This window comes from Vombatus ursinus, unplaced genomic scaffold, assembly GCF_900497805.2.
Source record: "Vombatus ursinus unplaced genomic scaffold, bare-nosed wombat genome assembly UNPS02014832.1, whole genome shotgun sequence".
NCBI classification, from domain to species: Eukaryota; Metazoa; Chordata; class Mammalia; order Diprotodontia; family Vombatidae; genus Vombatus; species Vombatus ursinus.
Genome location: NW_020954610.1, coordinates 14,443,149 through 14,469,161, shown reverse-complemented (window position 1 = coordinate 14,469,161; position 26,013 = coordinate 14,443,149). Strand labels below are relative to the sequence as shown.

General features: G+C 38.8%; 1 protein-coding gene across 1 annotated transcript in view; it reads left to right on the top strand.

The window, feature by feature from the left end:
* XYLT1 (xylosyltransferase 1) overlaps nt 1-25,379 on the top strand; it is a 326,870-nt gene extending 301,491 nt beyond the window's left edge. The window contains exons 10-11 of the mRNA XM_027839087.1: nt 5,245-5,578; nt 17,744-25,379. Of these exons, the coding sequence (XP_027694888.1) occupies nt 5,245-5,578; nt 17,744-18,066 (657 nt within the window). The 3' untranslated portion in view covers nt 18,067-25,379. The remainder of the gene's footprint in view (nt 1-5,244; nt 5,579-17,743) is intronic.
* The last annotated feature ends 634 nt before the right edge of the window (nt 25,380-26,013 follow it).

Sequence of the window (26,013 nt, the reverse complement as noted above, 5' to 3'; positions counted from 1 at the left end):
CTATGCTGCATCTCCAGAAACATAAAATTAGTGCTCCTGGGGAACGAAAAGAGATCTAATTTAATTTGGAAGACTAACAAAGCCTCTTTGCACTGGAATTCTAGGCAGTAAATTCATTTTTCAACACACTGGCAGATAAGATTCATCCTGGGGAAAAAGAAACCACATATTTACACACATACCTGGGTGACAAGCAATTAGTATGAGCTTTTGGTTCCTAATGGCCTTGTTTGTGCTGGGACCAGCCTGAAATAGGCTATGTGTCTGGTGTCTGAATCCAAGACCACTTTTCTAAGGCCAGTTTGTCCTCTGTAAATGGACAGTACTCACTGTTTATTTATGGACACACTGTCTCTCTGTTTATGGACACTTCCTTCCCTGTTTTTAAATATTTTTTCTCTAAAATCATCAATGCCCATTTGTGCCAGAACCTAGGGGAGCAGCTATTAAAACCAGATCCAAGCCAGTGAACTGGAAAAACCTCTTGGAAGACAACAAGAATGATGGTGGTAGTGATGGTGGTGATGATGATAATAGCATTTATAGAATGCTTTAAGGTTTAAAAAATGCTTTACTTGTGTCATCTCATTTGATCCTCATCACAGCTCTGTGTAGAGAAGGTGCTATAGTTAACTGCATTTTATAAGATAAGGAAACTGAGGGTGAGAGAGGTCAAGTGACTTCCTCTGAGTCACACACCTAGTAAAAGGGATCCAGATAGGTCTTCTTGCTGCCAAGTCCAGTGCTCTATTTACTCTGGCAGGTCGTGTTTAAAACTGGATGGAATCTTAAGAACTGTGTGGCCCAATCCTTTTATTTGACAGATGAGGAAACCAAGGCCCAGAGAGTTGAAATGATATGCCCAAAATTACAATAATAGTTAATTGCAGAGATGGAATGTGAAATCAGGTCTTCTAAAGCAAAATCTGGTGCTCTTTCCACTATGTCAGCATACTGATGCTCATAGTAAATGCTTAAACATTTGCTGAATGAATGTGATGGGCTAACTATATGGCAGCTAGTTGGTGCAGTGGATAAAGTGATGGTCCTGGAGTCAGGAAGACTCATCTCCCTGAATTCAAATCCAGCCTCTGACATTTTACAAGCTATATGACCCTGAGCAAGTCATTTAATCCTGTTTGCCTCAGTTTCCTCGTCTATAAAATGAGCTGGAGAAGGCAATGGCAAACCACTCTAAATGGTTTTAGAGAAAACTCTTAATGGGGTTACAAAGACAATTGAAATGATTGAACAGAAACAACAGTATCCATAGGAAAATGCTTCTGCTTTGGTTAGTTTTCCCCCACTGTTATGCTTTTGGGTCATCTCTCCTTTGCCACAGGTTGTTGTATGTTTAAGGAAAACAAACTAATTTTAATAGCAAATGAAAGAAAGCATGATTAAACATGTAAATTTCTGCCTTTGGAGAAGAAAATTCCGTATTGAATGATTCAGCATTTTTTATTATCTTTGCCACCTTTCCCCATGTCAAAGACAAATCAATAAATAATCATTGAACACTTTCTATGGGGTAAACTATTTGGGGAGATAAAAAAGTATAGAATGTTGTCCTTACCTTGAAGGAATAATCATATAAAATTAAACAGTATAAGACAACAGTCAAAAATCCATTGACCATTTGAGTGACAGAAATAATAAATTCTACCAGAGTTCAGAGGAGGGAGAGATTGTGATGGGCTGGGTTAGTCAGGTAAGACTTTGTAAAGGAGTTTGGATGCAAAGTGGGTCCTGAAGGATGCCTGTGATTTGGCTGGGAAGAGAAGGTGGGTCAGAGGGCATTCCAGGAAGAAGAAAAAAAGATAGATATACAGTGAAGAAAAATTCAGTAAGAGGATTGAGGAGAGTGTGGACATCAAAAAGCTCGAAATGTACTCAGTGTGACAGTTCATAGAGCGATTTGGTGAGAATCTAGGTTTATGCAAAGAAATATAGAGAGATCAGGCTGGATAGATTGGAGCTCAACTGTTAATAATTGTTAACAATTAATTATTGTTAATAATTGAAAACACCATGAGAAACACGTGTGCCTTCAATACTGGGACAGTTAGAAAGAGAATGGAACCCTTTGCAAAGGCAATGAGATGAGAGCCATATAAGGAAGAGTAAAAAGAGCAATTGGACTAAACTGTAACATGTACAAAGAAGAGTAATGTGCAGTAAGGATTGAAAGCTAGAATGGAAGCACCATCATGAAACACTTTAATTGCCAAACATCAAGTTTTATATTTGCTCCTAGAGCTAATAAGGGGCTCTTCACAACCTAGTCCCGTATTACATTTCCAGACTAGTCCATTGCCTAGCTCTGAGTGGGGAGAAGGGGATGGATATGTAAGATGTTGTGGTAGTAGAAAAAAGTTTTGACAATAGATTGAATATATGGGGTAAATCAAAAGGAGGATTCAAACACAACCCCGAGGTTGCAAGCCTGGGTTAGTGATAGTGATAGTGATGCAGAACAAAAATAAAGAAATTCAGAAAGGGGTGGTTTGGGGAGGGGGGAATGAGTTCAGTTTAAGTGCTTCAAGGATGTCCAGTTTGCAATATTCAGAGAGCAGGTCACACTCTTAATATTTTATTATTTTAGAATCATAAGCAGCATGATATAATGGCAAAGAGCACTGTTCTCGGAATCAGAAGGACTCAAAAGACTATGGGATCTGTCCATCTGACTTAGAATAGAAACCTTCTCTATATTTACCTCATTTTAATGTGAACTCCTCAAGATCAAGGACTGTCATACTTTTTTCTCCCAATGCTTAGTACAATATTTACACATAGTAGACATTTAATAAATGCCTTTTTCATTCATTTGTTCATTTGTTCATTCATCATCCTGTGTGGCTCTTGTGCTATGACTTTCTATAAATAGTTATTAGAGGACTGACCCAATGTGCTAGAAGCCTTTTTCTTTTAATATATTAAATATAGCCCACGGGCTGTCCATCTGTTATGTCTCATTTTTGCTACATGACCAGAATCTCACCTTCTTTATTGGCTATACATATCATCAGTGATGTCTTTTATACTACCTCTTCCATGAAAGTCTTTTTTTGTCAATATTCTGTAACCTACCATGTATCTTTCTCACTTCTTATTTACTAAGAAAATTGAGATCATTTACTCTCTCTTCTCCATTTTTCTTCATCCCCAAACAGCTTGACACCTCATTCTCCTTTCCTCTAGACCTAAACAATGACTTTCTTCACAAAGACCAGCCTTATGTACCTTTGATCACATTCACTCCCATATTCTCCATTAGATTGCCCCCTCAGACATATCCTCTCTCTCTAATCTTCAAACTCTCCCTATCTATTGATTCCTTCCCTACTACCTTCAAATATGTTTAAGTCCCCCAAACTTTAAAAAAAAAAAAGACCTTCACTCACTTCTACCATACCCTCAAAATGTTATCTTATATCTCTCCTCTTTTCTTAACCAAACTCCAAAGAAAAGCTGTTTACATTGTCTTCAAATCATCTCTTCTCACTCACTCTTCCACCCTTTACAATCTGGCTTCCAACGTCATCCCTCAACTGAAACCAAGAATCTCTTAATTGCCAAAACTGATTACCTTTTCTCAGTCCTCAAACCTTCTTTTTAATCTTTATGTTGCATTTGATTCTCGAACACCTTTCTCCTTCCAAATACTCTTTCCTCTCTAGGTTTTCATGACACTATTCTTGGTTTGTCTCCTACCTACCTATCTGACCATTCAATCTCCTTTGCTAGTTCATCTTCCATATGACACTCCCTAACTGTGAGTGTTCTTCAAGCTTCTGTTTGGGCCTCTCTTCTCCTTATCTCACTTTGTACTCTCTCTTATTAATTTCATCAGTAATTTCATAACTATCATTTCTGTGCAGATAATTCACAGATAGTATATCCAGTGTCAAGCTCTCCCCTGACTTCTAGTCTGAAATCACCAGTTGCTGATTGACCATTTCAAACATGTATCAAACTCTACAGGTCCAAAATGAAATTGTTCTTTCCTCCCCAAACCCACTCCTCTACCAGACTTCTCTATTTCTGTTGAGATCATCACTATTCTTCCAGATTTGTAACCTTATTTTTATTCTCAGCTTCTCACTGTCCCTTGCCCCACATATTTGATCAGTTACTAAATCTTGCAATTTCTATCTACCTCCATACCATCTTTTCTCTCATCCAACCCCTTCTGTCTCATTACATATCGTGTGGATTATTGTAATGGCCTCTGCTTTGGCCTCCCTCTATATCTCATCTCATTCTAACTCATCCCCTGCATAGCTACAAAAGTGATTTTCCATAAGCACAAATCTGACTATGTCAATCTCGTACTCAGTAAATTCCAAGGTGTCCCTATTGCCTTTGAAATAAAACTCCTCTCTTTGGATTTTTAAAGCCATTTACAACCTAACCCTAAGCTATATTTCCAGCCTCATTGTACATTACTCCCCTTTCTACATTTTATTATCTGACTCAAATGGCCTTCCCTTTATCCCTCACGTATGGTACTACACCTCCTCTCTCTGGCCATCTCTTGTGCCTAGAATGGACACCCTCCTCACTCACCTTAATTTCACAGAATCCTGAAATTCTTCAAACTTCACTCAGCTCAAGGATCACTTTCTCCATAAAGTCTTTCCTGATCTTCCAGCCTTCTTTCCCTAACTTCCTTGGACCTGTCATGTATTTATTTTCTATTTATTCTGTTTATATTTCTATATATATGTGTGTCTCCCCCTATAGCATGTAAGCTCCTTAAGAGGAAAAATTCTTTTTTTTTTTCTTTCTATCTCCAGCACCTAGTACAATGTCTGGTGCACAGTATGAACTTTAAAAGATACTCATTAATTGATTGATTTTCTACTACCAAATCTCTCTGACCAGCCAGGCTGCTGGAGGAAAATATGGCAATATCTGTTCACTAGAACAATTTCCCAAATATTGAAGAAATCTGAACAACTCTACATTATAGACATATCTTCATTATTAACTACAGTGCTGCTTTTGTTCATGTTTTTTAAGGTCTTCTTCCTTAGAATGATTTCTGTACCAAGGGAGTTTTGTTGCCATGGTCTTAAAATCACTTAGGTTTGCAAGGCCTCACTCAATAACTTTATTCCCCTTTGAGGATGCACCGTCTTTGCTCCATGACATAAACTTAATTCAAAGAAAAGAACTTGAGATCCATCCAGTGGTTCATCATCCAAGTTGATTTCACCAACTTTCCTTTTATTTCAGATCGGCACTGACTGGGATGCCAAGGAGAGGATATTCCGCAACTTTGGAGGACTCCTCGGGCCAATGGATGAACCAGTAGGGATGCAGAAATGGGGGAAAGGGCCCAATGTGACAGTGACAGTCATTTGGGTTGATCCTGTCAATGTCATTGCAGCCACCTATGACATCTTGATTGAGTCCAGTGCTGAGTTCACACATTACAAACCACCTTTGAACTTGCCCCTTCGGCCTGGAGTTTGGACTGTCAAAATTCTGCATCACTGGGTGCCAGTTGCTGAAACCAAATTCCTTGTTACTCCTCTGACCTTCTCTAACAAACAACCTATTAAGCCAGGTAAGTGCCTTTCACTTACATCATTTCTAGGAAGATATGCTTTTACCTATAGCATAAATTGGTTTTCCTATAGGAATGGTGGTGGTGGTAGTGGTGGTAGTAGGTGGTGGAGTAGATAGAGTGTTAGGCTTAGAATCAAGAAGGCTCATCTCCATGAGTTCAAATCCAGCCTCAGACACTTATGTAATGCTGGGCAAGTCATTTAACTCTGTTGGCCTTAGTTCCTCATCTGTAAAATGAGTTGGAGAAGGAAAAATGGCATAATAATAATACTAACAATAATACTACTAATACTGCTACTACTAACAGTAATAATAAGTCACATTTCTAAAGTGGTTTAGGCTTCACTTTCCTCACAATAACCCTATGAATAGGTAATGCAAATAATGTCTCCATGAGGAAACTGAAACCTAGAGAGGTCAAATGATTTGCCCAGTTTCACATAGCTAGTAAGTATTAGAGCTAGAATTCAAACCTGTGTCTTCTGATTCCAATCCATGTATCTTCCCTCATCATCGTGCTGCCTCTCCATTCTTCAGATGCCTGGGGTGTATTTCAGGTGTATGAAGACCACACTGGGACAATACATGTATTTCCCTCAGGGAGGTACAATCAAGCTTTTTTGCTATAAATAGCTTCTTCATTTTCTCCCTCCACACTTAAGTGACTCCATCTGTCTAATATTTAATATATACCAGACAGATGAAACTCTCCCATTGAGCCTCCTGAAGTTCTTAATCATATTTATGATGGGATGGAAAATAAACTGAGCCAAGCATTTTGCTATCAGGGAGTCTTGTCATTCATGCAATACTAACATCACCAGGCAACTGCTGAGAGCTAATGCACTCTAATTTTCCCCCAGAGGGGTCTGACTTAACATATTTCTCAGCAGGGCACCTAACATGCCTGTTTTTTTCCACATTGTTTTTGTTTTTTTAACTTTTTAAGTTGCATGTCTCTGTTTAAACAACAATGAACAGAGAAGCCAAGAAATGCATTTCAACCACTTAGTTCATCAATAACAATGTGCTAGCTGTCAATTTTGAAAAAAAACACAATGTGGGGGAGAAAAATAGAATTTTGGCCTTAGGGACTTATAACTTCTAGAAGGGGATGCATTAATTTGTATGTCTGTAAATTAGATTAGCCTCCTTTCTTCCTAATTCTTTATGATGACTAAGGTGAAAGCATAGACTTCCTGATGCAGATGTATACTGTCCATTGAGTCTATAACCTACTGATTACTGTTCAGACCAGGCATGGAATTCTGACATTGCCAGGGCTACCTGGGGACAGAGGCTGGGAATTAAGAAGCCATCTTTCCCCTCCAAATCTCAAGGATAGTGATAGAAACATGAGCTCTTTTACTATGAGCTCCTTGAGAACAGGCACTGTCTTTTGCCATTCTTTATATTCTCAGTATTTAGCACAGTGCCTGGAATATAGTAGGTGCTTAATAAATATTTATTTACTAAGTGATTGATTACTTGCTTTTAACCCTTAGCTATACATACCATACACACACATCTAGCAGCTATGTGGTACAGTGGATAGAGTGCCTGGCCTGGAGTCAGGAAGACTCATGTTCATGACCTCAAATCTGGTCTCAGACACTTCCTTAGCTGTCTGCCCCTGAGTAAGGCTCCTAAACCTGTTTGCCTTAGTTTCCTCATCTGTAAAAAGAGCTGAAGAAAGAAATGGCAAGCCATTTCAGTATCTTTGCCAAGAAAACTCCAAGTGGGGTTACAGAGAAACAAAGAATCAGACATGACTGAAAAACGACTCAGCAACAACAAAAAACTTATGAGTGACACACAGAAATGATCAGGAGAACAGCCTTATTCCCCTCTCCCTAGCTGTTCTGACATCAGACAGTACAAAAAAAGAGAAAAGCTGCCCTAGTTGGGATCACTTCAGTTTACCCCATTTCTAACTTGCATTGGGGAATGGCGCCATCTCATGCAAAGTGAGAAAGACCAGGATCATTCAGTCATTGCTGAGCAGACAACGCTTTGCTGGTAATTGCTAACATTTTGTTAACAATGTTCCAGCTACGAAGAACATGAAGGTGGGAGAAAATACAATTTGTTAAACGATTCATCAAGAGTAATTAGCTATTGATGTGTCCCTAGTAATCTCAAGAAATCTGATGAGGTGGAATTGAAGAAAATTTAATTACAGAGGAAAGCATCAAAAGTTGTATTGTAGTAGTATTTCCCATGTTAACCTCACTTCTCATAAGGGTTTTTAATGCAGCAGCAATATTTTACTTCTATTTCAAAATTTTCATTAGCTGCTCCTTTTACTTTGAACTTCCTGGCTTTTATTGCTTTGTCACCATTTTATTTTTTTAACTCTTTCCCCCTCCTCCAACACCACTCCACCTAGACTGAATGAAGGCATTATAAGGCTATGAAAGAAAAATTAAGACTTCCACCAAAGGAAGAAATTCTGTTCCACTGGCTAATGATATCTACCACTGTCTAGGGATGACATGATTTCTATTTACCAGAAATCTGGGGGTGGAGTTAATAATACATAATTGAGTCATTAACAAGAATAAATTTTTATACATTTTGCTTCCCTAAAATATTAAGATTCAGTTATACATATTTAGGTTTTCAGCATAGCATATATTATGTATACTTTGCTTTTGAAAGTGATCGTCAATTTATATGTTCATCCATCCATCCATCCATCCATCCATTCATTCATTCAAGAAATACTTACTAAATGTACCTGGCATGTGCAGAACACACTGTCTTTGTTTTTTAATTCCTTTTAGGAGATGGGAAATATGGAGGGATCCAAATCCAAGATCTTAGGTCATATCCAAGAGTAATGCTTGGGATGCTAATTTCTCAATCTTTGCAACTGAGGGCTACTACCATTTTTGTTTGTGTGATATAAGGAGATTTATATGAATTCTTTTTTGAAGATGACTGCACTTCACAATTTCATTCCTTTCAGTATAGCTATTCATCATTGTCAGTCCTGGTGTTGGCCACAGTGGATGCTAATAGTTCTATTATTCTCTGTCTCTCTCTCTCTCTGTCTCTCACACACACACACACACACACACACACACATACATCCTAGTTAATGTCGCTTATACCTTAGCCATTTCTAAAAGGAAAATATCATTTAAATCCAAGAAAAAATGAAGAACAAATGCAATTATGCCTTTTGAGGAAGTGCCTGATCATAAACTTCCCCATGGAACGCATTCTTTTGCAGAAGGCCCTTGTAAACTTCTGTTGCTTTGTATTTTCTGGCTAGATAGCTAGATGGCATACTGGTTAGAGTGCCAGATCTAGAATTGGGAAGACCTGAGGTCAAATTGGGACTCAGGCACTTACTGTCTACATGACCCTTGGCAAATCACTTTACTCTTTCAGCCTCAGTTTCCTCATCTATAAGATGGAAATAATAATGGCACCCACCTCACAGCATTGTTGTAAGGGTCAAATGAGTATGTAAATGTTGGCTTTTAAAAATGTTCCTGGGGCAGCTAGGTGGCACAGTGGATACAGCACCAGCCCTGGAACTGATTTTCACTCATTCTTTCTACTTCCTCTATTTTATTTTATCTATCTATCTGTATATGTGTGAGATATATATGTAGTACTCAGGGGACTCTTGAGGAGCTGGAGATGGACAGGGGCAAGGAAATGAAGTGAGTCCTATGCCTCTGAAGTAGAGAGCTCCCCCCCCCCAGAATCACTTCACTGCCCTTGCCCCTCTCCAGCTGTTCAAGAGTCCCCCTAATACTACCTATTTTTACTCACCTTCCCACTCCAGACTCACAGATGACTCAAATGGTATGGCACTGTGGAAAGAGCACCATATTTTGAGTTTAAAGACATAGATTTGAAATCTGGCTCTGCTGCTTACTACCCACATGGTCTTAACAAGTCATTTGACCTCTTCAGACCTCAGTTTCTTCTTTTGTAAAATGAAAAGCCTGGATTGAATGTCCTCTAAGGCCCCTTTCAGCTCTAGATCCATAATTGTCTGATCAGATGGTGCATCAAGGAAAAAATGCCTCCCCTTCTCCAATTCAGTAAGAATATTCCTCATCTCCCCCTCCTCAGTGACCACTTCCTTCTCTTGCCTAGCTTCTGCCTTGTCATTACTTACAAATAGCAGGGCTTCTTTGAGGCAAGAGTTTGTGATAAACTTGTTCAAGATATATTTTGGACTTTAAAAGTTTAAGAATAGGGATCATGTGGTTGAGAAAACAAGAATACAGGTAGAAAGGAGGAGGAGGAGAAGGAGAAGATGATGAATATAATGATGATGATGACAATGATGATTCTTATAAAATCATCTCGTCATATCAGTTCCAAGGCTGCCATGTTCCCAGTCCTATTGCTTACTCCTCCTGGATGTGACAAAAGCATCAGCACCTCAAAGTTCTAGCCATAAAGAATAGAAAACAGGGCTGATTGTGTTCAGTTTTTCTAATTCAATTCAATAAGCATTTAATAAGCACCAACTGTGTGCAGTCCACATGATAGTAACTGACGGAAATGTAAATTTTAGATAAGGTAATCCCTGCCCTCATGTAGCTTATTGGTGAGGTATATAATACGTACACTATAATTTAAAGTGATACAACACCTTTTGAAATCCCTGGCACCTAGAGTGCCTGGCACATAGAAGGTGCTTAATACATGCTTGTTGATCAATTAACTCTCTTCTTCCAAGGATCAGCCAGGGTAACAACTCCTCCACGAATCTTTCTCTGAGCCCCCAGTCAAAAGTGATGCTCCTAAAAATTTTCCAAGATCACTCTGTCTCATCTCTCCCTTGGTTCCATCATATTCTACCTTATATTACAGTTCTTTGGCAAATAACTCCCTTGGAAGGGCCTGTATCTTTTTTTTCTCCCATCTTTTTTTATCTCCAGCACCTAAGTCAGTCCTGGGTATGTAATTAGAGCTTAATAAATATTTTTGGTTTTGTTTTTGTTTTTTTTAATGGAAAATAGGAGTTTGTTTTAGTCCCAGCTGGTCCTTTACAAAAGTCATTTACCTATTTTGTACCTAAATTTCTTTCTACTATTATTGGAAGTGGGGCAGCCAGGTAGAACAGTGGATAGAGTGCCACACTCAAAGTCAAGGAGTCATCTTTGTGAGTTCAAATCTGGCCTCAGTTACTTATTACCTGTGTGACCCTGGACAAGTCACTTAACCCTGTTTGCCTCAGTTCCTCATCCATAAAAAGATCTGGAGAAGAAAATGGCAAACCACTCCAGTATTTTTAGCAAGAAAACCCCAAATGGGGTCACAAAGAGTTGAACATGAATGAAAATAACAATAACAAAATTATTGGAAGAAAGAATAGAATAATAAAATAATTATATCTACCCTGCCTACTTTGCCAGTTTGTTATAGGGATCAAATGAGACCATAAATTTGAAGGCTAAAAGGACTATATAAAGGCAAGGCATTATCATTATATTTGTAATGCCAGCCTAGAGGGAAGCTTTGAATGAACAGATGTAGCTGTTATGCAGAGGGAGACACAGCTCAGTGGCAGTTCTAGAATTTCATGGCTGTGAATTCCCATTTCTGACCCCAACTAATACTCTTCAACAGCCAAATGACAAGAATAACATTTCTTTCCCTCTAGGAGAGAGGCCATTATTCTCTCCCTACTGGGATGGAATATGGATAAAATGGATGCAAGATGTAAAGTGCTATAGAATTGCTGAATAGTTATGATTGCATCGATAGCCACAGCTGCAGATGTTGCTATAGAATGAGCCAGACCCTACTGAAAGAGCCTTTCCTGTCCCTAGTCTCTCTCGTCCCCCAGAAAGAGAGTCCCTGGATCATCTAACTTCACCCTCCTCTTAATCATTCTTCTTGCTGTTCACTAGTCCCATCTGTTGACTGACTAATTTATTTTCTAGTACTTCTAGTTATTGGGGCTACCTATATCTTCAAGAGCTTTCCCTTCATCAAGGAAAAATTTTGCCCATCTCTAACATGTGGCAATAAATTTAGGGTCCCTGTGGTCTTGGGTAAGAGACCCAAATCAGTGAGAATGGATAAACCAACCTATATTCTTTCCTGTGCCATGTGCTGTGAGTAATATAAATGTGTAAGTCATGGTCTCAGCCCTCAGGATATTTGCATTCTAAATAGGGAGACAGGACAATATACCAGAAAGAGATCACAAGTGCTAGGTCATGCGGTACTGACTTATCACAATAGGAAGGTGTACAGCACAGAGAGGTGGAGTATTCTGGAGGAGGACATTGAGCATTTTAGACTTTATCAAGGCCTTAAAGAATAAGAAGAATTTGGAGAATTGAAGAAGAAAGAGTGAATTCAATATGTTCATACATTCTGGCAAGAACTTTAGATAATGAACACAAGCACAGAGACAGAAACTAGAGTGGGAATATACACAGAGGATGGCGAGGTGAGTGGTCTGAATAAAAGGGAAATAATGAGAAATAAGATTAGATAGGTAGGACAAAGCCAAATTATAGAGGGCCTTGAAAGCCAGATACACTGGATCTTAAACATGATTCAATAGGCACTAAAACTCATTGTAGCTCTCATTTATGTTTTGTTTTGTTTGTTTATTTTTTTAAAACCTAAACTAAAAAACATGTAAGTATGCATGCAAAGGCCATTCTTTAATATTATCAAGAACATGTATTTAAAACCAAGATTTGTTTGCAATGAAGAAATGCTAGCAGCTTTCTCAGTACAAATAGGGATAAAGCAGGGGTACCCCCATTCCCTCTCAATTATTTGACATATATCTAGAAATATTATATCTAGCAGAAATAATAACTAGCATTTATATAGTGTTTTGAGGTTTGCAAAGCACTTTACACATGTTTTTTCAATCCCGTGAAGTAGGCGGTATTATTATTCTCATTTTTTCATTGTTCAATCATTTTCGGTTGCGTCCAACTCTTCATAACTCCATATAGGAGTATCTCATATCTTCTTAGCAAAGATACTAGAGTGGTTTACCATTTCCTTCTCCAGCTCATTTTCCACATAAGGAAATTGAGGCAGACAGGGTTAAGTGACTTGCCCAGGATCACACAACTAGTAAGTATCTGAGCCTAGATATGAATTAGGAAGGTGAGTCTTCCTAACTACAGGCCTGTTACTCTATACAATATATCACCTTGCTGCCTTATTATCCCTATTTTACAGAAACTGAAGTAGACTTAAGGTTAAGAGACTTGCCCAGGGACACACTGCTAGTAAGTACTGAAGCAGGACTCAAACTCACATCTTCCAGAGAGCAGCTTTAGCACTCAATCCACTGCCCCCTCTAGCTGCCTCGCATTTTCGTGAGCATGGGAGGATATCACAAAAACAGTGTTTTAGGACAGCTGGACTAGCTATCCTAGGTTCATAAAAGAGACTGAAGAAAGAAAAGATTAAAATCAGCTAGAACACCATGGAAATATATTGTAGTTAATTGTGAATATGTCCTTTCTCTCCCAACAAATCATAGGATAAGATGAGGTGAGGTCAGGACCTATCTATATCTTATTCATTTTTGTATCCTCCATAATATGGAAACCAGTGTCTTGAACAGAATCACTCAATAAATGTTTTTTGAGTGAATAAATTAGATCCTAGAGTGGGAAATAATAGTGGGAAAGGAAAAGGAATACATCTGTGAGGTGGTTCCAGAGAAGAAATGACAGAACTTGGTGATAAATTGAATCTAGAAGATAAAGAATGGGAGAGAATACAAGATGTTTAAGCTAGAAAAATGGAAAAGTATAGTACTAAAGCTGGAATAAGGTTCTTGGGAAAGAGAATTTCATGGGGAAGTTGAGTTTAATTTGAAACATAATGGAAAAGTCTATTGGGTGACTGGATATATGGAACTAGAGGAAAAGTCAGCAAAACTGAAAACTCAAAGTAAGTCCATGAGTATGTACGAAAGTATAAAATGTCCACACTAACAAAACAAGAAAAAGAGATTTGAAACAATTCAGCCTCAGAAAAAGAAATTGAGTGAGCCATAAATGGATTGCCAAAGATGGAGGGAAGGAGCACTGGACCAGATAGATTTCAAAGTGAAAGCTATCGAATATTTAAAAAGCAATGAATACTTATGCTATACAAATTATTCTCCAAAATAGAAATAGAAGGTGCTCTGTCAGACTCCTTTTAGGGAGACACATATGGTCCTGAGAGTTGTCCAAAGCAGAGACAAACAAAGAAGAGAAGAAGAACTATAGGATAATCTCCCTAATGAATATTTATGCAATTTTTAAAAAATCCTCACAATCCTCATATACCACAATGTATGCAGAAAATAATTTACTATGACCAAGTACAGATACAAGAATAATTCAACATTAGGAAAACAATTAGCATAATTAATAATGTAAACAACAAAGATAACAAAAACCAAATGATTATTTCGATAGATGCACAAAAAGCCTTAGACCAAAAAAAAAAAAAAAGCTTGTATTTATGTTTTTTAAAAAAAATAAAAAATACAATCATGGAAGGGCCCTTCTTCAATATAATCAAAAACATACATTTAAGGCCATGAGCTGTTTGCAATGGAGAAACACTAGCAGCTTTTCCGATACAAATAGGGATAAAGCAAAGGTATTCCTAACCTCCCCAATTATTTGACATAATTCTAGAAATATTGTATCTCTAGCAGAAACACAATAAAATAAAATTCAAGATATAAACATTAGCAAAAAGAAGGCAAAATTATCTCTATTGACAGCTGACATGATGTACTTAGAAAACAGAGAATCAGCAAAGAAACTAATTGAGGTGATTGACAGCTTCAGCAAGGTAGCAGAATATAAAAGAAATCCACAGAAATCCTCAGTATTTCTGCATAGTACTAAGAAAATCCAGGAAAAGAAATAAGAAAAATTCCATTTAAAATAACTATAAAGTACATTAAATACCTGGCAATTCACCCATCAAGATATATGCAAGATTCATATAAATAAAACTACAAAACATTCTTTATAGAAATAAAAGAAGATTCACTGTTCATGTTTGGGACATGCTAATATAAGAATGAATGAGAATGCAACTTAAATTGATTTACAAATTTAGTTTTTTGCCAATCTAATTACTGAGGTGATACATTATAGAACTATACAAAATATTAACAAAGTTCATTTGGAAAAACTATAATCTCAAGGAGGAAATAATGAAAAAAAATACAAATGGGTGAAAGGGGTAATAGCATTGCCATACCTAATATTATTGTATAGCGGTTGTCATCAGAATTATTTGGTAGTCACTCAGTCAATAAACATTTATTAAGTGCGTACTACATGCCAGGCACTGTGCTAAATGCTGGGGATACAAATTAAAAAAAAGAAAAGAAAGAAAGAAAGAAAAACAGCCTCTGCTTTCAAGGAGATTACAGTCTAATGCGGAAAGGAGACAACATACAAAAGGAAGCTGAAAAGCTAGAGATGAGAGTCAGGAAAGGTACCCACACAGGAGGATGGAGAAGTCCCAAAGTAGTACAGGCAAGTGAGGAAGGAGGAGATCTGGGCTGAGCTCCCTCCTTAAATGGAGGTTTGGAGTTCCTGGTCTCACCCTCCATTCAGAGAGGCACAGGGTAGTGATGAAGTGGAGCACTAAGGCTGCTGGGATGTATTAAGATGAGAAGATTTTCATCATATTGATCTTCCTGTAGCTGTAGCTGTAGCTGTAGCAGGGGATGTCCCAGAGTAGTGCAGCCAGATGAGAAATGAGATGTTAAAAGCACAGATATAGCCAGTGAAACAGAGCAGATAAGCAAGAAACTGAAGTAATTGAAAATAGTGATCAACTGTTTGATAAATCCAAAAACGTAAATTATTGGTAAAGACTTGCTTTTTGACAAGAACTATTGGGGAAAACTAGAAAATAGTTTGACAGAAATAAAGTTCAGACAAATGTCGTATATTATGTAATAACAATAAATAATAATAATAGCTAGCATTTATTAAGCACTTGCTATCTGCCAAGCATTGTGCTAAACAATTTACAAATATTATCTCATTTTATCCTCACAACATCAGGACATAAATGTTATTATTTTCATTTTTTAGTTGAGGAAACTGAGGCAGAGGTTCAATGATTTTCCCAGGGTCATACAGTAAGTGTCAAAAGTGGAATTTGAATTCAGGTCTTCCTGACTCCCAGCCCACTGCTGTATCTACTGTACCACCTAGCTGTTTCTAGTGACCTAGGAACAAAGTGGGTAACTATTTCTTGAGGAATGGCACAAAACAAAAGCAAACAAACAAACAAAAAAAAACTCCTGTAGTGTATAAATTTAAAATTACTCATACGAGGAAGGGGAGAAAATAAGCATTTTTAAGTGCCCACAGGCACTGTGCTAAGCACTTTACAAGTATTATTTCAATTTGATCTACGGAATCAAGAGAAACATGTGAACTGATACAAAATAGTTACACTGCACACTGTGACAACAAACATGTAAATATAAATTTTTAAAAAACCACTAAAATGAAGTCAAACTTTGCACAATGAAAAAAAGCAAAGAAAGTCCTAGAGAACAGATAATGTAGCACCACCCCCCCCACTGCCCCTTACAGCAAAGAGACAGAGAACTACTAAAACAAAATATTGACAGAAGTCACTGTATCAGATATTTTTGCTTAATTTATTTTGTCATGAGAGAAAGGTAAATATTGAGGAGTCTCAAAATGACTATAATATCAAGATGAAATATTAAAAATAAAATTAAAGATAATGAGAAGTTGAAGCTACTAAAGAAGCTAGAACACTAATGCAATAGATAGAGCATTAGACCTGAGTTCACATCTGGCCTTTGACACTTTCTTTGTGACCCTGAGTGAGTCACTTAGCCTCTGCCTCAGTTTTCTCTTCTGTAATGGGGATGATAAAAGCACCTGCCTTCCAGGAGCATTGTAAGAATCAAATAAGATAATATTTATAGAATACTTTTTTTTTTGGTCAATTACTCATGTCTGATTCTTTGTAATGCCATTTGGGGTTTTCTTAGCAAAGATGCTGGAGTAGTTTGCCTTTTTCTTTTCCAGTTCATTGTCCAGACCAAATAGAGGCAAACGTGATTAAGTGACTTGCTCAGCTAATATGCGTCTGACGCTGGATTTGAACTCGGGTCCTCCTGACTCTAGGGCTGGCACTCTTTCCACTGCTCCACCTAGCTGCCCATAAAGTATTTTGCAAAACTTACAGCTCTATATAAATTCTAGCCCATCCCGTCACACACACACACAAAAAGGAAGATGTAGGGAAGGTGAGAAAAGATAAGATCTAGACCACCGTGAAAAGAATCAGCTTTGGAGAGGAAGAAAGTAACCTATTCTTCTTATCCTGGAAGTGAGCATTAAAATTTAAGTGTAAGAACAATGTTATGAAGACTGTGTACTAGACTGTGAGCAGAATGGATTAATTTGGAGTCACCCTGGGAATCAGTGTGGCATAGTACAAATAGCCCTTGGGATTTTAAGTCAGAGGACGCAAGTTCATACGCTGTCTCTGTCACTCATCTTGTGTGACCCTGGGCACTTAACCTGTCTTCAGTTTCCTCACCTGTTAAATGCAGGGAGGGATGGGGGAGGGTGGACTATTTGGCCTCTTGTGACTGCCAGCTCTAAAACTAAGGTCCTGCAATCCTTGCTGGAGAAGAGCTACTGTCTAATTGACACTTGAGGACAATGACTCTACCAGGGAATATCCATTGAACTTAGGAGTCCTTTCTCCTAGTTCCATGCCCAGGTTTCTATATGAAATGATGCATTCCCTAGTCATGGTACCTCACACTCCTGTGATACCTGCAGCTGGGGAGGCTGGTGCTGATGGATCTCCTGAGCTCAGGAATTCTAAGCTGCTAAAGTAGGGCTAACGTCTATTGGGTGTCCACATTAAGTCTGGCACCAAGTATAGTGAGGGAGTGGAGGAAGATCAGCGTGCCTGAAGAGGCACGAATCAGCCCAGGTCAGAAATTAAGCAGGTCAGAGCTCCCAAACCAATCAGCTTTGGAATTGGACCTGTGAGTGGCTGCTGAGCTTCTAGCCTAGCAGAGAAAAGGGAACCTAGTCTCAAAAATAATAACAATCATGAAAATAATAAATTGTGCACTTACTAATTTATACCATGTTTTTCCCCTTTGGATTTTCAGATGAGTCCTTGAAGCTACACAATGGACCTCCTCATAATGCCTATATGGAACAGAGCTTTCAGGGCCTGAACCCAGTCCTCAATATCCCTATCAACTTAGCCCATGTGGAGCAAGCCCGGAGGAATGCAGCCACCACTGGCCCAAAGTTGGAGAGCTGGGTGGACTCGTTAGTTGGAGGAGTCTGGTCTGCAGTGGATATCTGTGCCATTGGGCCCACCGCCTGCCCCGTAATGCAAACATGCAGCCAAACTTCCTGGAGTTCCTTGAGCTCAGACCCCAAGTCTGAGCTTGGGGCCATTAAACCCGATGGTCGGCTGAGGTAGCATCTGGTCGTGCTGTAGAATTTAAAAGGGAATTTTCACCCTGAGTACAGGGGATTCTGAAACCTCTCTCACCCCCAGCCCTCTACCAACCAGTAGTTCCCAGGTGGGAACTTTTATATTCACAATCAGTGTGAGGTCTAGAGTTTAAGAACTAAAGTTGGAGCCTGGCATTGTTCTCCCTGCCAATAAGCTCTGGAGATTGGTAGATTGCCCCACCCTGGTCCTAACATCTTACATTTTTTTTTCCTCATTTGCTTCTTTAAAGCTATTCTCCTTGGCCAGATATCTAGATAGACTTTGGATTCAGTCTTTTGTCTGATCCCAAAGGACTTGGGAATTTAAAGCAGCTGATAAAAATGTTCACTCCTCTGACAACCAAAAAGCCCGTATGGGTATTCATCAAATCCATCAGTATCACCCAGAATGCTTAGAGGGGAAAAAAAGCCCAAAGTGATTTCCCAGGGGTTGAGGGTTCTCTACCACCCATTTAATAGATGGGCTTTTTTTCTTTATAGCTCAGATGGGCAGGAAATGATACTTGCCATATTTATTTTACAATGATGGCCACACTTCCGTACAAGCAGAGCAGATACTTGGTGCATTCACAGGTGAAAATTTGAGGGTTTCAATCCTATTAGCTGTCTATGGCCATAGGCAGATGGATGTCAGAAGCTGGAACAATAGCAATGGTTCAAATAGTTACCTCATGCAGTCTCTCAGATATTTCAAGCGATACTTGCTTGAATCTCTGAAGAATGGGAATTTGACATGTGCAGCTTGTTTGAGATGAATGAGACACTGGACAGAATAAAGTCCCTTGACTAAAAATCAGAACAATGCCAGACACCTGCAAGGGTTCTTCCATTTTCAAGGCCAAACCTTGCCAGGTGCATGATCGGTGCTTATTATGTGTGACCAAATTGCATGACCTAAACTTTTTGACCCAGAATATTTTGAAAGTCCTTTTCCAACCAAGTTTTTAAAGATATCTGCTTTCTTACATGCAATGCCAAATGGAATACCTTACATAGATCGTGAAGGATAAGATTGGAGTTTGGATCTTCATTTATTTGGAGGTATTTTTTTTTAAGTTTCTAATTACTTGAGTTGCCAGAAAGGTCAAGATTTTCCTTCAGTTCAACAAAGTGAATGTCTGTGACAATCAAGGCAAGGAACTATCCCATCGAGTGGCCTTCCCATTCGGACTGGAGAGGAGTAAGCCATTAGGGTGACACCTCCATCATCCTCTACCACTCCCTGAGGGGAAATTCCCTTTTAAAAACTGCACACTTGGTTGCAAAAATGACCTAAACAGAGCACCCAGCCCTTGTTCTGTTTCTCTCCACAGTGTTGGTTTGAAGCTGCTGAAGTTTGCTTTGGACTTGAAATAGTGAGGTCAGCTGTGCTGATGTTATGTCAAGAGCATTAAATGTTGTATGGAGCCAGGGATGCAAACAAGGACGCATAGAAGGAACACTTTAGATATTTATTATTTATATGTTTTAGTCAATGACTAATTAGTAGGTGCTGTTTTTTGCAGCTTGACAATTATGTTATCTTACTAACTAAAGCTGCCTTTATTCACAAAAGGCTCCCCACTCTTTGTCAGCCCCATCCCACTCCCAAGACACATACTCTTCTTTTTTTGCTCAGTTTTCTCAATTTGTGACTGTTGCTGGCCTGAGGGTGTCAGGAACACTTGGTGTGTTTCCACCCATATTGTCAGCAGGAGACAGATTCATTCTCTCCCATATCAACAGTAGGCTGATGCCCTCGAAAATGTTCTCCTAGCCAGCCCCTAGTGAAAGCAGTAGGTCCTCCCAATCCAAGCCCACAGTGAAAGCAGTAGGTCCTCCCAATCCAAGCCCATAGGGCTCTGGACCTGAGTCCTCTGTACTCTGTGTCTTGTAGCTTCTCCCCAAAGCCAGGGAGGCGCCTAGAGACTGCAGCTCATCCATTCTGGACCTTTCTTTCCCTTTCAAACCTTGCATTATGGATCATTCTTATCTCCTGTCCATTTGCTGATGAATATCGTCCAGCAAATCTCACTTCTAGAGCCCAGATTTGAAGTGAGATGACAGGAAAATGGTGTAAGAAGGTTAGTTTATCCTATGTGTGAGGCTGACTGGACAAAATTGAATTGTTTATATGGAAATACTTCAGTGATTCCTTGGTCACTGAAACAAAGGGGCTTTCAGAAACCTTAGGGCTCAGTTTCACAGAAGTCCCATATTGCTTATGTATCAATACATAATCAATTGTGCAGGAGGTTAAAAACTTCAAAACCAAGATACTTTTCTACACACAGTTTCTCTGTGGAAATATGACAGCAAGGGCTTTACTGAACATTCTGGTTTTTAAAGCAGCAAAAATAACAAAATTTTTCTACAACCTTTCTTTCAATCAGCCCGCTCAGTATCTGTATACAATTGTAACAGTATTATTTGTGGTGACTTTTAGGCCTGAGCCTGATTGTATCAAAGTGGTTGATATCAGCCTACAATCACCCAGAAGTTGTACCTATTAAGTTCAATGACATTTCTGACTTTTAAAATCCTGGAATGAGTGGAGAAACCCCAGAGTTAGTTCTGGGACAGTCCAAGCTGTGAATTTCTTTTTCTAACTTAACTCCCCATACATCCTGCTGTAGGAAAGTAGGTTGGGATGTGGAACACCCATTGGGGTTTTTACATTTTGGGACCAGAGAATATATCTTTGTAGATGTTACATTTGGTAAAAAGGAGAATTCTAAATGAGAGCCCAATTGCACCAAGACTTCATGATAGCATTTTTCCAAATGAGAACATTCAGCCTGTTTCCTCACTCCTACTCAGAGACTGATTTGATTATTTTGAGAACCCTTTGGAAAAGCCACATTTCTTTGGGCACAAGGTTTTGTTTACTTTGGTATTGTTTGCCCTGGAATCTAAACTTTCAATGCAGAGCAGGGTGTCTGGGGTAATTACTGGTCATAACAAGGCTGAAGAGATGGTTTATCAAGTCAAAGAATAGGGTGGGGGTAGGGTTGAGGAGTGAAGGAATCTAAGCTTGCCTCCATACACACATATTGTTAGATGGCCCCTTGGACAAATTTTTACTAACCCTCTTAGTCCAGTTTAGACAGAAGGAAATCCCCAAGCAAGTTGTGCCTTCCACCCCTTGCTTCCTATTTTTGGACCTTTAATCCAGAATTCATCCCAGTGATCTGCAAGCATGTGGACAGAATAGCTCTAGTCACATCAAAGAGAAGGGAAATAACTCAGTGTGGTTTTTCAAATTGTAATGAGCCCTCCTCCAGGAAAGCACAGCCTTAATTGGCCAGAGAGGCTTTTATTTGAAACAGTAGATTGAGACTTGAGTGTGAACCATGGAATGTTAAAGCCAACATGCAAGATACAGGACACAAGGAAAGGAAGTGTGTAAAAGCAGCTCAGTGAGAGGAGGAGGCTCCACCCAAGTCCCACATTAGCACATACTTGTGAATTGTGAGCTAGTGCCCTTGGATACTGGCTTTATGATGCAAATGAGCCCTGTGGTTGTATGAAGGCTTTCATAAATCAGCCCAGGAGTGCCTGGCCAAGAACACCTACCAGAGGAACCAAAAAACAGTATTTGGGGATACCCACCCTTTCTCCCAGACTCTGTTCCTATGAAGGTCGAAACAAGTTGAAATAGAATTAGAATTAGATACTATTGCTTTAAGAACATTAAAAAAAATTTTTTTTAAACTTATTCCCTTTGAAGATATAACCAAGATTACAATTTTAGGTTTTTGTTTTTAGTCTGGACCTGAGGTTTTATTTGGTATAGGAAACTGAAAGTGGAAAAACTCCCTTTATCCCTTTATCTTCTGTACCTTATAGTCTTAAGGGAGTACAAAAGGTAGCAACTTACCCAGGGTCACTTTTCTAGTATGTATCAGAGCAGGGCTTGAACCCAGGTCCTCTTAACTCCAAGGCCAGCTCTCTATCCGCTATGGGACACTACCATCCCCAAATTCTGAATCTATTTTTCCTTTGGCTTCATGATACTGGGAAAGGGACAGATATGGTCCTCTAATAGCCACCCAAAGGTAACCAGCATTTATTCCCGGTGAACATTTGCAGCTATGCTGACTGGTGGAAGGCAGTATTCCATATGCGCTATCAAAGAGTTGTCAGTGTTGTCCAGAGCACCACTTGTGCTATTCTGGCTGCCCGTAAATCAGTCATGTATCCACATTCATAAGAATTTGCTGCTAAACAGAAAAGCCTCACAGATCACAGCATTTAAAAAAAAATAGCAAGTAGCAACAAAGAAAGGAAATATTAGGAAAGAAGCAAATAATGATTTTACCCCTCCTAGGACTTAGGAGACTTCTTGTACACATATACACACATGTAGATATGTGTATGTACATCTATTGTATACATGCATAGATATATGAATATGTATATATACTACCCATCTTAAACACACCATTGTGTTCATTCCAGTAGACAGTTTCTTCTAAAAAGAGAAAGGGGGAAAAAAAGATAGTTAACATCAGTTCCCATTCCAACTGCCAGTGTTGTTGCTTATTGTACTTCATGGCCTTGGTGGGAAATGATTCAAGATATACCCCCTCCCCAAATTATTCCCCTGAATGATTTGCTCCAGCCCATAAATTTGGAAAAAAAGATAAGGAGTTTACCTCTGTTGAGTGCTGGCTGAGAGGCAAGAGCATGGTGGATAAAGGACCTTCCTTGGAGCCATGAAGACCTGGTTTCAAATCCTCCCTCAGATACCACCTATCTGTGCCACTAAGAGCAAGTGACTTAACCTCTCAGTATTTCTCTCTAAAACTCTGAGTTGGTGGTCTGTACCAATGAAGGGATTTTCCATGCCAATGGTTTTTAATATGGATGAAATCACAGGTCCAGATTACACTATACCCTCATCTGCCACCACCTCCCCCCCCCACACACACACAAACACACACACACACACATACCAACCATACACTAAAGTCATTGGCTATCTTTTTGGAAATGGAGCCAATTACAATTATGAAAAACAACTGTTGAACAGCAGAGATTCCCAACCCCTGTCTCTTATCCACTTTTATTGTCCAGTTATGAGACAGAGAGTTCACAGGATTTGAACATCTTCAACCATCAGCAGCCATTGCTGCTATATATCCTACCTAGAATCCTCCAGCCCACTTGGCTGAGGATTTCTTGTCTCAAACAACTTTAAAATGAAAGAAAAGCGTCCAAAGTTACCAGGACAAAAAAGATAGGGTATTAGACAAACTCATAAAACTCCTCCAGCCCCAACAGCAGAGACTCCTGAAACAGGTTTTATCTAGCATAGACATTCCAATCTGTGGTGTCCACCTAGTGGCAAAAGTATTCAGGCCTTTTTTCACTTCTTGGCTTGCTACTGTCCAACAACAGCCAAGACAGTAGAAACTAGGGCTGCCCTCTTGTTCACACACAGCTGGCTAGTCTAGCTCAATCATCTGTTTTTTTGCTTCTGCCTCAGTTACCTTATTTTGCCCATGAGTTCTACCACAGGTGCTACCTCACAGTGTCTGCTAAGAAGTTTACCTGAGGGAGGGGGGAGAAAAAGATATCCGAAATCTCCTTGAGCTGAATGTACAATCTATGCAAATTCTCTCTGTTTCTCACTGTCAAACACTTCAAAGTATTACATATAACCTTGCCTAACTAACAGCAAGATCCTGTACAGGTTCCTCTGATGACAGAGTACCAATTTTCAGCGCGGTTAAATGCGCCCCAGTTTGTATATTGTTAACGAGTTGTCTTTGGTTCTGTTGTTGCAAAGCCCCTTGAGGGAGACTGGGCCTCTCTGTCTGCAATGAGTCCCTTCCTCTTGGCTGGGAATATTTGGATTGCTAATGTCTCCCCCATTCCATAGAGGTCTCTCTGCACCTGAAGAGCCCCTCTCCCCCTTCAAAAGGAAGGCCTATGGCCTCACTGACTCCAATCCCCTTCCCACTTCTTCAGAGCATATCATTTTCCATCTCACAACACAATAAAGCCTTAGGTTCCTCCTTTTTGAAATGTGGCCTTAAAATCATGTTGGAAATGTGGATGTTGTCTTACTCTTCAGATTTTCGCCAACATCACAGAAAGCACCTTGAGATTGCTGCTATCCCTCCTACTGGGGAACCCATCAATTTACAGTTTCACAGATATAATGGAAATTGCTTATAAATTCAGTCTTAAAGAAAAATGACCTTATATTGTTCCTGCGGGCAAAATAAAGGTTTGGATGCTCTTATAAACCATAGCATACTCTGGAAGTACTCTCTTACAGCATATTGTAGCTGTAACGGGTTGACTTAATTACCTAAAAAGTGCTAACATTGAGCTTTTCCTTTTTACCCCTTAAAAACATGGTAACTTTATGAACTTCACTCAAGGGTAAATCAGCATCTCTGTTGTTTATCCTTTTGCCCTTGTTGAGTATCATTGGCTTGAGAAAGATTGCACTAAATATTCCCAGCTGATCTTAGAGGTGCCACCCTCTCAATCCCTCTAGCCTCCAACCTCTTTTGTTTTGATTCCTCACCATCTGATCCAGCCCAAAGACAACAGAAAATAAGATTTTCATAGTAAACTCATTGGCTTTGAATGGAATAGTCTTTCTAGTTCTTCCTGTCTTTTTTGTTGTTGTTGTTGTTATTGTTGGTTTGTTGGGGTGTTTGTTAATGGCCTCATCATAAGTTATTACTGTCCCCTCATTTTTCAGAGACAGGTGGTGATATAGTTTTAAAAAATAACTATTTTGTTATAGATCATAATATGCATAAAACTGTACAGAAATATTTTGTAATCTATTGATTTTAAAAGAGAGAACATGTAAATATAGTAAAGTTAAATAATAAAAAAAAAAGAATTCCAATGGCACACATTGAAAGATGTAGATATTTTGCTATTTATTTAAAGGATTATTTTATGAGATACTAAACTATCTGAAATTGACCAGTAATCCAAGTTTCAAAAAATCCAAATGCTTTTTTCATGTTGTAGAATGTGATCTCCAGCAATCATTGCACTACCCATTTTTGCACCCTTCTGTCTTTCATTTAGCAGAACAACAACAAAAAAAAAATTGTGCCTTAGCTGTATTTTCTGTCTAGGGGAGTTTGTTTTTTGTCTGACAATGCGAGATTTTTTGCAGAAAACAGTGGATGTATTAAATACTGTATCATACCAAAAACACCACAGGTGTATATAAATGCTTTCTGTCATACTGTGTTTTCAGAAGCAGAATTTTAAAATTAAAAAAAAAAAGCTATCTTTGTGGAATGGTGTCAGTGTGACTTGTTTTCAGTGCTTTTCCAAAATTTTGAGCTATGATTTGGAGGACTGAGCCATCATTTCAGATTCCTCCCACTCAGATCTTTGGTTCAGGTACATGAATAATAAATCAATCAGCAAGCATTTACTAAGAGCCTAGTATGTGCCAGGCACTGGTGCTAGGTCTTGACGAGCTTGTGTTCCATCAAGGGAGACAACATGTATGTATATGAATGAGTATGAGTGTCCAATGGTGCTATCAAGCTAGGCAGGCCATCATTCATCCAATGAATGGATCTATTATATGGTACCCACATTTTACCTGATTACATCCTAAGTTCTTATTGGGTCAAGCCTCAGGAAAAGTTTGCCAAATAATATTCTCTTTCTTCCACAAATAATACTGTACACTCAATTAAATATGCAGCTGAGGCCCTGGTTTTCACTGACAAAATACAAATTTGGATTTTTAAAACCCTAACAATTTAAATATGCTTCCCTCTTGGGATTTTGTCCCTTCTCAGCAATCTCACTGCTACTTTTCAAGTAAGCAGAATTGGCACAAAATCAAATGGCCATCCAGATTTTAATATACTTAGACATCTGGAGAAAACAATTAAAATAATAAGGTTTGCCAAAATAGTAGTTTTAAAAGCAA